Genomic DNA, 18,656 nt, shown 5'->3' on the forward strand with positions numbered 1-18,656 from the left:
GGCTACAGGGTTAAACATATGATCTCTCAGAACAAAATATGAGCGTTTATTTCTTAATCTCAGATGCTCGGATATCAAGAATGAGAACTGGGATCACATAAGTGTATTGCTGAGTGTTATTTGTATTTGAAACGCATACATACCATTATCAACAACTGTCTATCCATTGCTGGATTAAGGTCTCTCCAATACTTTTTGACAACCATCTGTCCTAGATAATTTGTTTCCAAGATATTTGCAGTGGCATCTAATTTCTCACACCTCCTTGTATTAGGATGCTGTGTAGGTATCTACTTGTGTCTACATGTGTTATCCCCATAATTGTTCTTTCTTTCTTTTTTTTTTCTTTTTTTTTAAACCTTGTATGGTTTGTTTCATATGAGATTTATATCCATCAACCAACTACCTCTCTCTCTCTCTTTCTCTCTCTCTCTGATATATACACATTAGGGTGGTCCAAAAATTAGGGAAAAATATTGTTTTCCGAATTTCACTTGCGGCATCCCTAACATTTATTACACTACGTTTATTACACAATTACACATAAAATCACATTATTGCTGATTATATTTGCATTATTAAAACTTTGTAAAGGTTGTTTGTTCACTCTATTTTTAGTGCCTAAAACTGCAGACAAAACTATCTCCAGTATGTGGTGACAAACTGAATACAAAAGATTTTTCTTAATTTCCCACACCATCGTGACACAAGCGCCAGTGTAGAAACCAATATTGGGAACAGTTGTATCAAAACACATTGCATTTACCTGGTCAGTAATATTTCATGACCTTAATGCACCTAGAACGGCATCGCCTTGAGCTTGTCCAATTCCAAATTTTAGTTTTCCAAGTCAACACTGCACCACCACACTTCTAGCTTTGGTTCTGGTAAACAAATGGAAAGAATCAGCCGCTACAATTCGATATTATCAGCTTACTGCCACCAAATGTCACAACGAGTGCGGTGTTCCTGGATTATAATCGTTAAGCAAATGAAATGCGAGTTCCAACACCGGAAGAGAAATGAATGCGACTGCAACTTATCAATTGAGACGAAACAAAATTATTTTTTGCTGAACTTGTAATGTAGATGGGAACAAATTCGTCATTGCAGTGAATATTGTTTAAAATTTGTAAAGTTTTTATTGTTTCTAATTGCATGATAAATACAAAACACAATGGATGCATCAGAGGGAATGATATACCCAGAGGTAAAAGTGGATCTGAAAAGATAGGGGGACGGATGGCGTCACACCGTTCCCCTTGCCTATCTTTGCCCATTGCAATTCTTTCTTTTTCTTTCTTTTTCTTTTTTTTCTTTTTTTCTTTTTTTTTTAGGAAATGGGAGGACTCCATAGATATTTTTTTGGAAGTGGGGTAACGGCGTCCTCCCGCGTTCCCCCTCACTTTTACCGCGTTACCCCCTGGATATACCAATATAACGTGATAAAACAGCTTTTGTTCATCATTGTTGGAACAACATCTTCTACAGTGGTATAGTTGGTTTGCAATATATAATGACATGAACTGGATATAGAAGAACGCATGCACGAAAGCAGTGTGTGTCAGTAGAATGATAATAAACCACTAATTTTGTTAAACTTTAAATCGATTGCACAACCTCTAAATATTGAGCTATTGATTTGAAATTTTGCATGCAGTATTTATTTGTAAGGGAGAATAAATTTAGGGGTGCCACGGTAAAATTTCAAATTTTCGAAATTTTGGACCACCAAATGTAAAGGTTGTTAAAGAATTAAAATAACACCATTGGACTATAGTTGACGATGTCTACCATGAAATGTTTGTTGCCCCATCTAAAGCAGAACAATGTACATAATTTTTCAGCTTTTTTTTTTTTTGTTTGTTTATTTTGGTGTAAAATGACGTACTTTTTGATAAATGCACCAAACATCTCCGATAACACATAAAAATGTGTAATTGAATTGAATTATATATCATTTTTTTAAAAATACAGAGACAATATTAATGTTGAACCTATGAGGTTTTGGATTTGTGTATCGTAATACGAGGGAGGTTCAGAAACTAAGGTTAGAAGGCCGATATTTCTGGATTTTTTTTCTGTCGTAGAGCAGTGAGGAGTATGCGGTAATTTTGCTACATGTACTTGGCACTGTTCAGAGCTTCAGCTACCCGCCACCTGTCGCACTAGTTGTAGGTAAACGCAAATGGCGACTCGTTTGGAAAACTGGTCTCGCGAAGAAGTGAATTCATTTATTCGATTTCTGTGAGCGAAGCATGTATCCGCTGCTGAAATTCACCGACAGCTAGTAGAGGTTTACGGAGAGACAGTAATATCTCGTCAGCATGTCTCAGAATGGTTTTGAAAGTTTGCAGTGCTGGAAAAAACTTTACCAATAATAATCGCAGTGGCCGCCCAAGCACATCATCAACATATTTGAAGACAGCTCGTGTGTAGGAACTGATTTAAGACAACAGGTAACGACATCTGATGGCAGAATTGGGAATGTCGTTCGGAAGCGTTCGTCACATTGTGCACGATATTCTGCAGTACCGGAAAGTTTGTTCCTTTGCTGAACATGCAAGGACAGAATTTTTACCGGGAGGAAATCTTCAAATTTATCCCACGATAAGACAAGTGCCTTAACCGATATGGATATTATGTCGAAAAATAACCTAATGTATGTACTATCTGTTGGCTGTATTCGTTGTATGAAACAATATATACATGTTTCACTGCAGGTTTTGTAACCTTACTTTCTGATCACTCCTCGTATTTACGTTACAGTATATGATTTGTAAAGTGTATACAAGTGCTTTTATTTTATTTATTTATTTATTTATTATTATTATTATTATTATTATTATTATTATTATTATTATTATTATTATTATTATTATTATTATTTTATTTATTTATTTATTTATTTATTTTTCGTCATTGCTCGCTCAGTGCTTATTTCTGCACGCCCTAAGAAAATCGGGCTGGCTACAGGCCTGGCGTGGATCATAGCGAAAACAGTTTTATTTGGTGCAGCAGTCGAATTTTAGAACTTTTTTTATTTTTACGAGCAGTTTGAAGTTTTTTTGTATTCTGAACAAGCATGTGTTTGTGGTGTAAACCTGGTAGAGATATTCTTCTTGCTCAAATATTTCACTAAAATCAGACAAATCGTCTTAACAGTTAACGCAAAACTCATGTATCATCTTCACAGTCAAACATCGGTGATCTTGTATCCTTTTTGACTTTCAAAATCAGTTCAGAAGTCGGACGTCCGGATCTAGGTTCAGACCAGTTTTGAACTATATATACCACCTGGATGTCTATGCACGAGATAAACAATTACTCCCTATACTCTTATCTTATCAATTGCACTTCTTAGTTACTTTTACCAAGTTTAAAACAGAATTACTGTTCAGTCTTGCTTCATGCAGTTGCTGCAATAACGGTATCTCACTAACTAAACAAAATGGAAGGATATTTCGCACCATACTCGGCAAGCCACATTGCATTGTTGTAGCATTGTATATAGTTATCCACCTGAACTATGTGTTTTGTGTTATGAATGACGTTTTTTTTTTTTTTTTTTTTTTTTTTTTTTTTTTTTTTTTTTTTTTTTTTTTTTTTAATCTTGTAGCCATAATAAAAACAGTATCATTATTTAATTGTTGCATTACGCACAAATATAGTATCCAATTCATATAATGTGGATAGCTTATTCTACTCTTTGCATTTCTTGTAATATGTTATCTTTGTCTTCCTAGATGTTTCAGATCAAATCCAACAAGCGTTGTCCAACATCACGGAAGGTGTTTGTCACCCTTTGAAAGTGCGTGTTGAACATATTCTAGCATCGGACATTGGAGCTACAGTATTATATAATATTACAAATTTACTTCGATTTTATCACTCTGTAATTGGGCAGGTAATTTGAGAATTGTAATTTTTTTTTTTTTTTTTTTTTTTTTTTTTTTTTTTTTTTTTACTTCATTAAGATACTATTATAGTTAGTAATCTTTGATTCCAGTATTTTCGGTTACAATATTTTCGGTTTTTTTTTTTTTTCTTTCTTTCTTTCTTTCTTTCTTCGGTTTGTTAGTTTGTAGATAACATTGACATTTACTTTTAGGTATTTTGCGATTCATTTTTGAAATTCGTAGCACATTCTTTGAAGAAACACTAGATTAGTCAGTGTCCAGTTAATGAAATGTCTGGTGATGGAAGTTTTTATTTTTTCAACAAAAAGTATTGAACTTTGGAACAGAAAGGAATGAATCACAATGTTTTTTAAAGAGTTCACTAATTAACACTTCATGCAAGGAAAAATAGCATAATAGCATTTAATTTTTTAACATACTTGTGTGAAACTCCCCTTATGTATAATCATCTTTGCCAGTAGATTAATATAATTATTAATGCTCTGTCTGTGATATTTTTAGGTTGTTCCTGGAAGTATGTTGCAGCAGACGTTAGATGAGTTACAGCAGTTGAGTAACGAAACATTTCTTATAGCCCTGCGGAATCTAGTGCGACAGTTAAGTGAGCGTGTGGAAGCTCCACCAAATGATCTTTCACCATCGCCAGGGGTTTCGTTGTTGCTTAATGTTCTTAAAGAGGTTCTGTCTGGAAGTAATGTGGTGGAAGATAGACAACAAGATCTAGTCAAGGTAAGTGTTAGTTCCTGTGTTGGAATTTTGTACTTCGTAAAATTTTAAGAGATAACAATGATTATTGTTCTGTCAAACAAACAAAATTTAGTGTAAAAATTTAGCAAGTAGTAGATGATGTATTTCCATGACAGAGGTAGAAAATATACTTGATATCCACAGTAGCGAAAACATTAGAACTGTAGTTACGATAAGAGGGTGCATCAAACTCCAAACAACAGAGATACTATATACCCCTAAAAACTTTTCTCGGAAATACAGGAGAGGTTGAATAAGAGATAAAATCATCAAAAATGTAGTCATCCAAGGAGGAGGAGGAGGAAGAAGAAAAGGTGGTGAAAACTCGCATAAGGCATCCTTGTAAAAGTCACCTACATAGCCCATAACAGCCTCAGATCATCTCAAAAATAGACTGTGTGCAATGTGTCTGTTTCCTCATTATGAGAATGGTACTGTGTATGTTTCAAGAGACAATAATAGAATGTCTTCACAAATTGATCCTGTTTTATATATATAAAACAAAGGTCTGGAGATGATAAAAGTTAAAAATCCTACACACTGAAGTATCCAAATGTTTAAACGGTGTACCGACGCTTTGTTTCAATGACATTCTGAAATGACTAACAAATACCTGTGTCATGTTAAACGTGGTAATAATGCTGTTTATTCTGTTTTATATATATATATATATATACAGCCTATAAGACTGTAAATTGACAAGAACTACATCTGTATTTCAACCTTATTGTAACTACTTCATTGTTCTGTAGAGTTGAACGTTGTTTGTTGTTCACGTATAATTGAGAGCCAAGGAAAAGCGGAGTGAAAGTGAAGAAAAGATACAGTGACACTTAATTGGAAGTATTCGCGATGTCCGTATTTAGAAGAGAGAGATAATGTTTCAGTGAAAACAATATTTTTATTGTGGTCGCTTTATTGAATCGATACAAATACGAGGCGTGTTTTTAAGTAAGGACTGTTTTGATTTTTTTTTTTTTAATTATACTTTTCGCAACAATTTTATTCTTACATGAAAGCCTATACCTTAATCTACTTTTCTACATATTTTCCACCAACATTAAGGCACTTTTAAATACTATCCTGATAGAAGTCTGTCGCTTCATTTGACAACCAGCGCAACACGGCCGTTTTGATCTCATCATCGTCATCGTGGCGCTGACCACCGAGATGCTTCTTCAAATGTAGCAACATTTCTTCAAAGTTGAGGAATCTTATTAGTTAACTACGAAATCGTATAGCATCTGTTCTCTTTCACTTGTTCGTCAACTTTCTGCATCAGGTCTTCAGTGATGACAGAAGGTCGGTCGCCCACTTCGTTCCTCATCATGAACATTCGTGCGGCCATCTTGAAAAGCTCTAACCCATTTCCGTACCATTCTATCGCTCATAATGTTTTCTCTATACGCTTTACTAACCTGGTGATGGATTTCAGCCACTTTCACGCCTTTAGCACCAAGAAAACAAATCACACCGCGTATTTCACAGTCAGCGGGACTCTCAATCGGCGGAGGCATTTTAACTAAACACAAACGTAAACACGGTCGAATGTTTCCGTCATGGCGTCTGTGGCTTGCCAGCATAGGCGTACAGCGCACATGTGCAGGATGGCGATCGCAGCGCTGCAGCGGCCGAATTTCAAAATGGTACTTAGTTTAAAAAAACACGGATCGTATTTTTATTATTGTCGTTTTGTACATAATAGTGCATTTAAGGTAGATAAAAAAGATAATCAAATTATTTATGCTGTTATATGTTCAAAATTTTACATACTAAAACATATATAAGAGAGAAGTCCTGACTGACAGACTAATCAACGTCTAGGCTAAACTACTTAAGCTAAAAGCTTGAAATGTGGACATTGCATAGGATTTATGACGTAAGATACCACTGAGGAAGGATTTTTGGAAATTCGACGTGGATAGGTATGAAATGAGAGTTGCATTTATTATAATATGCAAATTTTATGTCTCTATAACGTTAAAGGATTCCAAGGTTACAGACATAAAATTTTGCGGACTTTTCATTTAAAATAAAATCATGTGTTTCGGCTTTTTTTTTTTCTTTCTTTTCTTTTTAATTTGACACAAAGGAAAAAAAATAGGGCTTGGAAATTCAACGTGGAAGTACTGAAATGAGGATTGCAATTATTGTAATCATTAATGCAATAAAATATAAATCACTTAAGTTCAAACATAGGAGGACAATATTGATCAATCTCTTACATTGTGATATATTTTTACTGAATGTACAAACGTTGTGTAGGTTTTATTATGTTTTAAGATTCATATATTTTTTAAGATAGTAATTTAGTGAATTTTATTATTACTGTTATTCTCAATATGTCATTTCTAACATTCTCAGATTGTGTCGCACGTTGTGGACCCATTACTTCAAGCAGTGAATGAAAATGCCTCCAGATTACCTACAGTTGATATGGCAGTTTATCTTCTAAATTGTATATACCAAATGCAAACCACACTTTCATTATATGAGTTTATGGACGAAAGATTGGAAAGGCTACAGGTACAGTCATAGATGTAATTAATTAGTACTGACGTAGAAACTTACGGAGGATCAGAAAGTGCTAGGGAAACTTTTTCAAAATGCTGTTAGGAATCAAGGAAGCTTCCTTTCCTTACTATGAATAGAAAAGAAAAAATGCCGAATAAAACCCAACAAACCAATAACTATACTTTAAAAACAAATACTTTGATTTCCTATAGTATAGGACTTTTCGGACTCAATGTATAATTTTATGTTGCATTCATAAACATTGTATAGTAACAGTTTTTTTTTTTTTTTTTTTTTTTACATTAAATCCTATCCGTCAGCAAAATAATTAAGTTTAGAAGTAGGCTTGACTCGACTTGTAAAAATTAGTTATTCTGTAATGCTTACTTCTTAAATTCTTGTGGATAACAATTGTTAGCAATTCTGAAATTATTGAATCAGTTAAAGATATTCCTTTCGAATTTTTAATAAAATTATAGCATTCTATCAAATTATGATTTCAGGCTCAGTCAGATGCACAGTTGGATACTTTAACATCAGAACAGGCAAGTTCTTTAGTTGCCAACCTGGGACTAGGATCTATTTACACTATTCTTCAGGAACAGGGCAGTGGTCCACTTTCCTCAATTCCTGGAATGGAACCTTCTTGTTTAAAGAACTTCCTTGTAAGTGCGTTTTGTTTCACTATAATTTCTGTTTGTTTTTGAGTTTGGTTTAAGAGGAACTTTGGGAAAATAAATCAAGTTACATGACAAAACAATAGAGGAAGGAGAAAATCAAATTTATTTGCATTTAGGTAGAAAACAATGGTGATAAGAGTACTCAAGTAATTAATAGATAGTAGTTATTAATATTAATGCTGCTAATATTCCAATAATTTCGTATTCGAATATTATTATGCAAGCTGCTTGAAGAGCGATCTTATCAATAAGCTCAAAGGGTACTCACCTTACTCTTATAAACTATTATAAGTTGTTCAAGAAACTGTTTTAAAACGTCGAATTATCACAGATGTCTATCAGCATTGTCAAGACATTGACAAGAAAAGGTTTTATGAGAGGTAGAATGTGTAGGAATTAGTTACATATGGTATAAGAATTTTAAATGTTTACTCTAGTAGATAAAAACTTCTTCCTGCTCTGCTTTACAGAATATACATCTTAAATCTCTGTTCTGCTTTTTCAGTGATGATGAACGATGAAAATGTTAATGCTTTTATTCGACCTCTCGTTCAAATTGCCCAAGTCGTAATTTAATTTTGATCCCTTCGTTAAAATGAAAAATCTGACAGTATATTCACACTAATATTTTAAGATTTTTATATACATTTTTTCTAAATGTTGTTTGTAACCACCTAACAAAACAAGACATTATATATATATATATATATATATATATATATATATATACAATACTAAAGCGATCTTAGTGAGAATATTAGTCACTGGTCAAAAATAAAATACATAAAATATTTTATGATCTTGTAGGTGATCGAATCACGGGAAAATTGCTGAACCGCATAAAATGAAGTTTTGAATATAGTTATTACGTACCTCGAACTGGGTTTATCATGTTAATTTGATTGAAATGTGTATCTTAAGTATATAGGTGGGGAGGGGAAATGCGAAAAATTGATTCGCTAATTCCTTTTTTCGTGTACTCCACAGAATTATATGGGAAACTGAAATAGTTTGGCATTGTACGTTCATAAAATGCAGATGATTTCTTCAGGAAAATGTATATTGAAGTATTATGTTGAAGATTTCATTTGAAAATATATCAAGAAATAGAGGTGTAAATAGTTAGAAAGTAGCGTACACTGAAATATTTTATCTGTTGCTCCTCATGTACAAATGGAACAACTGCTTATTCAACGCTAGCCGAAGTTCTTTGTGTAGTAGCTAACAAAAACAGAAAATAAAAATTCCCTATAAAAATTTCAGAGAAAAATATTTGAAAAAATTAACGTCTTGCTTCTAATATTGGAAATTTGTTAATTCAAGTTGGAATCCTTTGGAATTTTGGAACTTCAGTGTCCTTGCGTCCATAACATTAAATTTGTCTAAATGAATGATGTATCATATTTATTCGATTGAATCCCCTCCCCCAGGAAATCAGAAACTGAAATGAAGGATAAAATTTATTAATGAAGCACAGAAAGCATGAAGGAAAAATCTTTTCTTCCATTTGATTGTTTTAGTCATCACCATCAGACGATTCAGATTCATCGTCTCATTTCTTCTTAATAAGTGCTGCTAAACTAAATGGTTTTTACGTAAAGAAGTTTAATTTTCGTGCTGTGAATACTTAAAATATCTGCTAAATCCAAATATGTGAAATATAAAATTTGCATTTAGGGTGAGATTTCAACTTGAGACTACAGAATGTCTGCAGAAATAAGCATCACACGAAAAAAAAAAAAAGAAAAAAGAAAAGAAAAGAAAGAAAAAAAGAAAAGAAAGAAAAATCGAAATAAAAAATTAATATTTTGGAGGCATTTTCTCCTATTATAAAATTACCACCCCCTGGCGGTGGCACGGGCCCGAACTTTAAGAACTTAAAATGGGGACATCCGTTTTTTATTGCGGATTCGGATTCTACTAGAAAGAATAAATTTTAACGAAACTTTTTTCGATTCATGATGGTGCACTAATCAGTTAAAGTAAGTTTCACTATGGTTTCTTCAATTGAGAGCACCCATTTCATTCCAGAATAAAAAAAGAAGTGGGAGCCAAAGTCATAAAATGTTGTCTACAGAGAATGGCAGCGAAATGTAATCAGAGTTTTCTTGATTTTTTTTAAAAAAAAGTATAAAGTTAGAATGTATAAACCGGCATCATCAAATGTTAGTTCTTCAAGGAGAACCGCGTAAACCATACCGATTCGCCTCGTTCAGATCGACCTGTAGCCGCTTCAATACCAGCTATTGTTATAATCATTATGGAGGAATTGTAAATGATTGACGAATCCATCTGCGAACGTGGCACAAAAGTTCTATATCTGGTACGCTACAGTATATATATTGTGCATTACAAATTTGATTTTTTAAAACCAAAGTGAATGCGTGGTATGTGTCCAAGAATCTGACAAATGAGCAAAAGGGCCAGAGAATGATGCCATTCTTGACTCACTGCGTTACGCCTCAATGAACACGACTTGCAAAACAAAATAGTCCAATATGGCGTGGAGACATCCTACTCCTCGCTTCCCAAGAAATTCAGTCACCCACTCTGCTCTAGTAATACTGCTCATAGTATTCTGAGACACGATATGCGTTTCTCTTGTAGAGATTCGTTCACCAAGGACCAACATGACTGAAATCACCTAAGCTAATTACAACAACAACGGATATGGTTCAAATGCCAGATGTGTTCACAGTATTTGCTTCATGTTGTTCAAAACTTTTGTACTAAAATTGCTTAATTTGTTTTGGTTTGTTACGAGTGTTCCTTTTCAGCATCGAGATTATATGAGACGTGAATCTAAATTTAAGATTGAATCCAAAGGTACAGTTTAAGGTGCAATGCGTTCAAACTTCAGGCTCTCCCCGTGTGTTGGAAGGTATTCCGGAACTTACCACATACCCGTACCTGACATCATACTACTTGTTTTGGCCCCCTTGAAAGAATTCATTATTAATTTATACCTATTTCTGGTCATTACCGGCATTTGTGGCTTTAAGTCCGTCACCACGTCCTTCTGTGAGCACGCTATCCGGAGAAAGGGAAAGGAAGAAAAGAATGGAGGAAAAGGAAGTGACCTGGGATCTGCAAATATCATCTCGCATTCTGGCATGTTAAGTACCATTCCGGTATTTGCTGGTGTGAATAACTCAGGAAAAATCTCCCTCAGGATGTCTGGCCCGAAAAAGCTGTTACACTTTTTCGACCGAATGCCCCCACCGGCATGAAAGAATTCATGGTTTGACAAAGATTGAATTCGACTGAAGAACCTCAATTACTTTTGTGTAAGGTTCTGGCTCAGAAAGCTAATTTTCGTAAGCAACGTATACCAAAATTAATGTCATGCAGAAAGAAATGTCTAGTTCTTTAATGGAAAATAGGTACGACCTATAGTTTCATTATGTATATGCTGTATTTTGCCGTTTTACAGGGAAAAAAATAATTTGCTTTACTTCTTGATGTTCCTATCTACTACTAATCAAGAACTTATGATCATTTCTTGCCTATTGGTCAGTTCCGTTGAGTTAAAGTAAGGTTCCAGCTTATAACCTGGAAGAAATTTACTTCTCAAAAGGGAATAATTATCCAAGGCCTGTTAAATACTTTACAAAAACTCACCAACTTCTCTGCTTATTTTTTTCTTTCTTTTTTTATATATATATTTGGTCTAGGAATTAATTCGTGCGGTTGGTACGCACACATTGAAGCTGTAGTACAAACACAAAATACATAAATACCTTAAGAAAAATATTGTCCATCGCTAGCCACCACTTTCGCCCATCTGTCAGGCAATGTACGGATTCCGTGGCGAAAGAAGTCCTCATCCTTGGAAGCGATCCAGTCAGAGACCCATGTTTCGATATCTTCTGAAGAAGTAAACCGCTGTCCAATCAAATCGTTGTTCATGCAATCGAACAAGTAGTAGTCCGAAGGAGCAACGTCTGGTGAATACGGCGGGTGGGGTAAAACTTCCCATCCGACATTTTCTAAATAGGTTTTGACCGGTTTTGCGACATGTGGGTGAGCGTTATCATGTTGAACAATAAGTTTATCATGTCTGTTCTCCCATTCTGGTCGTGTTCTGGCCAGAGCTTGCTTCAAACGCATTAATTGTCGTCGATAACGTTCTCCATTCATAGTTTCACCCGGTTGCAGCAGCTCATAGTACACCACACCTTTCATATCCCACCATATGCACAGCATAACCTTTGCACAGTGAATATCTCGTTTTGGTTGTGATGGACCTGGTTCACCTGGTTTCACCCAGGCCTTTTTTCGTTTAGGGTTCTCGTAATGGATCCACTTCTCATCACCCGTAATAATTCGATGCAGAAACCCCTTTCTGCTCTGTCGTTGAAGCAGCAATTCGCAAATGGTTTTTCGTCTTTCAACGTCTCTGTCTTTCAATTCATGTGGAACCCAATGTGACATCTTTTGAATCATTCCCTGGCTTTCAAGCGTTTGGAGACTGTTGTTTGATCAACGCCTAATGCTGCTGCAAGTTGTTCCTGCGTTTGACACGAATCCTGCTCGAGCAATGCTGTCAATTCTTCGTCTTGAAATTTTTTTGGCTGTCCAGCTCGCTCTTGGTCTGCCAAGCCGAAATCACCACTTCTAAACCGTGCAAACCACTTCTGACACGTTCGCTCAGCTAGAGCATGGTCACCATACACTTCCACCAAAATACGATGACTTTCAGTCGCACTTTTCTGCATGTTAAAGTAATGCATCAGGACACCCCGCAAAAACACTTTATCAGGCACAAATTGCGCCATGTTCACTTAACTACAAACTGGTGTTGTTGACGCTTTAATCCACTGCCCTATACTACGAACGATACGCGATGACAGGGGTTTGCAACACATGTGTGGATACACGGAACTGTGGGACGCTCCGTTCGTTGCGCCATCTCTTGTCCACCCGCACGAATTAATTCCTAGACCAAATATAAAAATAGGTATGAGATAAACCTTAGTAATAATTTAAAACAATAAAATTGCGAATAGAGTGGACATTGTAATTTTAAGATGAAGTTTGGTTTTGACATGTATTTGCGTCGCTTTTTACGCTATTAGATTCTGGAATCTGAACGTAATAAGTACTTTATAACCAATTTGAGATTTCGAGAAAGTAGGTGAAGATTTCATTGATGTCGGTCTACTAGTTTTTTGTTATATATATATATATAGAATGGCTCATTTATTTCGAAACACTCTTGTATCGCACATAGAATTCAACAATGGCATTGTATGTCGAATTCTAGATGCATTGCCCTGTTCGTTTCACCTGCGTTATCCGAAATTTGGATGATTGTGATAGTATAGTGTCCTTAATTTGTAACACTGTATAATAGATGTGGTATTTTAAGTTATCGTTTTACATATTGATTTCAAATACATAATAATATGACGTAGTGTCATTTGAAAAATAGAACTTTCTGTGCGTTGCCGAGTTTCAAACAATTTTGCTATATTCGTATCATCCAAATTTTAGCATTTTATATCTATCTATTAAAATGCTACAATAGCAATTAAGAGCGACTGAGCTCCAACCTATAACTTTAGCTTTCAATCCTTTGATTTACGGTTATTTGTAATTTCACGTTTATAACAAAGACAAATATTTTTAAAAAGGTGTACTTTAAATAAATTACTTAAAGAGATCTTTTTTACAAAGTTTATCCTTTTAAATTATTGTTCAAAGCCTTCTCCGAAACAAATGCAAATGAATTGTGCTGCCATCTCTGGAGTTTTAAACTATACGTTTGTGGACTTTATATGTTTGTGGCAAATACTTTCGACAGTGAGATCTCGGATCTACAGGCTCTAGAAAGATGACATTTTCACTGATCGATTGCAAATTTTGCGTAGATTGTGCAGTTCTAACTCAATATTTTAAAAAACATGGCCATTATTTCTTTATTACATTTTTACGGGTACACTGGAAGTGTTGAAATTAAAAGAAAAAAAATCTCAAGCATCATATCCTACCTATTATACATTCCAACACCATATTATTGTATATAGGGGCTGCATATCTCTCAGGTGTTCGTTCCATGGCCAAATTATAATGAAACGAAGGATAACCATTTCTGCAGTCTAAGTTGAATCTTTATTGTTTGGAGTGTTTTGCCCAATGAACACCATATATCATTGACATTATAATTGATGGTATGTGTAATGTATTAGCTTATTTTAAAATGTATAAAACGATAATCATGCTTGTTGTTCTGTATGGTTGCGAAATATGGACTCTTACTCGGAACGAAGAACATAGATTGAAAGTATTTGAGAACAAGATCCTGAGACGAATATTCGGACCCAAGAGAAACGGGAATAGAGAATGGCGGAATCTTCATAACGAGGAACTACATAATTTATACGGTTTATCAAACATTGTTAGGGTTATCAAATCTAGGAGGCTCAGGTGAGCAGGTCATTTAGTCAGGATGGAAGAAAGAACGAACGCTTTCAAAATCTTAACTGGTAGACCAGCCGGAAAACGACCATTAGGAAGACGTAGGCGCAGATGGGAGGACAATATTAAAATGGATCTCGCAGAAATAGGAATACAAAGTAGAAACTGGATCCAATTGGCTAAGAATAGAAGTCAGTGTAGAGCTTTTGTGAACGTGGCATTGAACCTCCGGGTTCCATAGGCCTTAGAGTTACTTAGTTTATGTATTTGCTTATTACATACTACATGCAAGAAGAAAGAAAACACAGATCATACATGAATTAAAAACTCCAATCGGAAGTAGGCTCAAACCTTGCAAACGGTACGATATATTGAAAAAGTAATCGAGAAAAATCTCCCCTTTATGGTATCTGTTGCCAATTTTTATGAAGACGTCTTTCACTTGTGTCTGCAAAGGGACATGTACAGATGTGAGGAATAATAAGGAGATTCATGCTCATATATGAATGATGCGCTGTGTAAAGAGCGCAGGCTCAGCTAATATATATTTAAAAGTTAAAAGGGCTTTTCGAGATAAAGTGTGCACCAACCGTCAGAATTTTATTAGTATAAAATAGATGAGGATAATTAATGCTTTAATATATCTTTCTTACCGTTTTTGACAGTTTAGAACATTGTACAAAAATGCATGTATTGTTTCTTATCTCTTTGAAGCACGATGGTTACTTCTGCTAACCACCTATTTCTATCTGTAACTGACGCGGTGGCCTAGTGGTAGAACGTTTACCTCTAGTGCATGGTAGCCTTGGTTCGAGCTCAACTTGCGCCAAGTGAGCTTTGTGGTGGACAAAGACCGTGTGCGTGGGTTTTCTTGAAGTTGTCCTGTTTCCTCCCACTTTCTTTATTCTACCATTTCATTGATTTCTCATCATCACCGTCTCCTTTAGCCTTGCTGTCATAACCGTGGACGTAAAATTTAAGATTTCATTTCATTTCATTTCTATCTGTAACTGAAAGATAACTTACTGGCATTTTTCTGTTGCTTGCTAGACGTTGAGTCAATCCATTCTAAGTGATCAAGCATGTGCCGCTCGACCATCTCCAAAAAATCTAATTCTTTCGTGAATGTTTATCCTATATCAGGGTACTTCAAAACCTGCTCCCAAAGGCGAAAAAAAAAAAAAAAAAAAAAAATCGTAAAGTTGGGGAATTATGCCAATTTAGCATATTTCAGTGTCCAATATCTCCAATGGGCCTGGATAGAAGAATCTGAAATTTTGGGAATAGTTAGTCTTTTAATATACCATAACACAACAAAGCGCGTTTTGTGTTTTTGAGCAAAAGGGGTCAAAGTACTAAGTAATAACGTCATACTCTAGGAGGTGTTTTGTTCATAAAATCTACTGGAAATTTGTCAGTGTTTACAGCGAGTAAGTGTTTACTGACTTGAGAATGTAGATCAAAAGAAAGGATAACAGTCTCCTACATGAGTTGACAGTTAAAACAAGAATAAACATGATTGAGTATCATTGATATAGCAAGCAGCAAGAGCAAGGAATACTTACGGACTTTTTTGTCAAGGGTGCATTTTGACTTTCCTCGCCTTCTGCTGATAGCGGCATTCTTTACCAGTGCTGCTGTGGGTCTGATAAGACAGTGTTACAACTAGAGGAAAGAAACGAGCTTGAGAGCCATGACTGGACTAACCATTCATCCTACTTTATTTTACTTCATAACAACAAATTTCAAGTAGATTTTATGAATAAAACACCTCCTTTTGACTCCCTTCTGCTCAAAAATACAAAACGCGCTTTGTTATGTATTTCAGGTGTTTTTTATCCAGGCCTATTAGAGATCTTGGACAGTGAAATATGCTAAATTGGTATAATTCCCCAACTTTATGATTTTTTCAGGCCTTTGGGAGCAGCTACAGGTTTGTAAATTTTTGTATATTAACTTATGACCCCGGACTACATGCATACACAAATTCAGACCTCTACGTCAGTTGTTTCCTCTTCCGAAACATATTTTGAATGTCCAAAAATGTTGCTACTGTAGACCCTGATTTCACCCTCTTCAAATGGTTTTAGGCAAAAATGTTAAGCGATCAAAGTTTTAGCTCTGCACGAGTTGGAGACGTCCAGCAATTTTCAATTTGTTAGGACAAATACATGCTGAGATATTCAAAACAACATAAATGCCTAAAATCGAAAAAACGCAAAATGGCGGCAGCCATTGCGTCGCCATGGGATGTTGTAAAAAAATAATGAATTGTGGTTTTGAAGTACATTGATATAGGATAAACATTTATGAAAAAATTAGATTATTGAAAAGGTCGAGCTGCAATTTTTCTTTTTTCTCGATCACTTTGCATGGATTGACTCTTTACAGCATGCTATTATAAATATACCAAATAATTCCTACAGAAGTTCTTTTCTTGGTGCAGTATAGCAAACTGTTCTTATTTGTAAATTCATTTTAAAATATTGAAACTTGTTTCATGCATAGGGTGCTCCCTGCCCCTATATATATATACACACACACAATGCTTGAAAGAATTTAGATCATAGTTGTTAGGTAATTTGTATTTTTTCCAAACACTAAATTCTACAAAATTTATTTACTTATTTTATTTATTTATTATTGTTTATTTATTTATTTATTTATTTACTTTCAGAGCAAATTGGACAGCTTCTTAACAATGCCGGACATCCTTATGCTTCCACAAATCAAGTTGCTCACGTGCAGCAATCACAGAAGAACGATTCAGCGCCGAGCATACGAAGTAATCGGTGCCATATATCGTCAGCTGTATGAGGCTGTTAATAATCCTGCTAATCAGTATCAAAATCCTAGCAGCATAATGCCTCGAACTCCGGAGCAAGTATTAGAACTCCTTTTGTGATAGTAACTTCTTACTTTCACTAACTAAACATTAAAGGAATCCAGTGGTTAAAATTCAATAATAGTTTTATATGATTTCGTATTGAATGTATTGCGTGTTTGTTTTGTTTAAAAGAATAAATAAATATATTTAAGTGAACCTTAGTGGTAAGGTGCAGTTTTTATTGCTTTATATGAACATATTGTGTGCTATAAAAATGGTGCAACAGAAATGATTAAGATTAATTTTCAGTGAATCAAATTCATTTATTTGACAACATACCTTTTAAGTTACGTTATTTTAAGTTACACAGCAAAAGAACTAGCAACAGCCAAGGACGAGAGAGACTTGGTGGTGGTTAAATATTAAAGAAGTGTTAACAACATTCACGAATTGTTAATTAATCGTTAATTAATCGTGAATCCACGAATGGTGTACTTGCAAGAGTATCGACTCAGTCATCAACATGCTTGTTTACGACGACTTCGACGTCATCTTCCTGGAACTGTCATGTGTGCCTGTTTCTTGATATTTGAACCTTACTTCTGTTTTAAAACAGTGCTAAATATTTTATTAAATTTAAACATGAAATATGTATACTTTATTGCAAAACATCATTTTCTTTATTCTGTGAACTCGAGAAGTTCGCAATATTCCATAACATTACCACTGTGTATAGGATACTATAACACAAACGTCAATCCTTAGTTATGAATTGGGCAACTTTGTACAGTTGTCATAACAAAAAGACTTTAAGGAACGGGACAAAGATGTTATGTTTTAAAATAATCTTTAACTTTTTCTTTTTCTGAATGATAAAGTAGAACCCAATAAGAGTTGAAGATAGAATGTGATCGTGAAAACAATATCCAATTAAAAAACCTAGTGGAAGAAGGATCTATTCTGTCCCTCCACAGATATTGTTTTTCATACATTATGTGAAAGCTGGTACCATTTGTTATCTGCAATTAAACTACTTTGCTGTAGAATATGCGAAATTTTATCTAATTTATTTAAAATGTGTAGAACCTTACATTGTTACCTTTCTTGAAAACCAACTGCTTTGTTCTGACGAAGTTATATAATGTGGGATATGCCCTTCCACAATTGCCTTCAGTAGGTATTGTACATAATTTATTTTTGAAAACAATAAAAATGTTCAACTTTTAAAAGGGGACTTACTTATTCGAAAAAGGGGGGGACTGAAGTTGAAATTTCCAGCAACGAATAACCGTTGCACGAACATTAGTTAGCACTTGGAGAAAGCGGAGTCTTTTATTCCACTTCTATTCAAATAAATAATATAAGGGGAAAGGTTTTCAAATATATATATCTTTCAAATTTTCCCCCTTAGCCTATTCCCCTGCGAAGAACGGACATTTCAGCTAGTATGTATATTCTAATTCTTAATGGTCTACAGTGTCTTTCTAAAGTTACTTAGAAGTATGTCACCCCTATAAATTTACCAAGCCAGCGGAGTGAATTTCTATG

General features: G+C 34.7%; 1 protein-coding gene across 1 annotated transcript in view; it reads left to right on the top strand.

Moving 5' to 3' along the window:
• The window catches only part of Cog6 (conserved oligomeric Golgi complex subunit 6), a 33,700-nt gene extending 16,371 nt beyond the window's left edge, over window positions 1-17,329 (top strand). The window contains exons 7-11 of the mRNA XM_081764966.1: window positions 3,747-3,907; window positions 4,422-4,649; window positions 7,032-7,193; window positions 7,685-7,846; window positions 16,959-17,329. Of these exons, the coding sequence (XP_081621092.1) occupies window positions 3,747-3,907; window positions 4,422-4,649; window positions 7,032-7,193; window positions 7,685-7,846; window positions 16,959-17,186 (941 nt within the window). The 3' untranslated portion in view covers window positions 17,187-17,329. The remainder of the gene's footprint in view (window positions 1-3,746; window positions 3,908-4,421; window positions 4,650-7,031; window positions 7,194-7,684; window positions 7,847-16,958) is intronic.
• Window positions 17,330-18,656: the final 1,327 nt, after the last annotated feature.

The sequence above is a fragment of the Thermobia domestica genome, chromosome 7 (genome assembly GCF_964235325.1).
Source record: "Thermobia domestica chromosome 7, izTheDome1.hap1.1, whole genome shotgun sequence".
NCBI lineage: Eukaryota > Metazoa > Arthropoda > Insecta > Zygentoma > Lepismatidae > Thermobia > Thermobia domestica.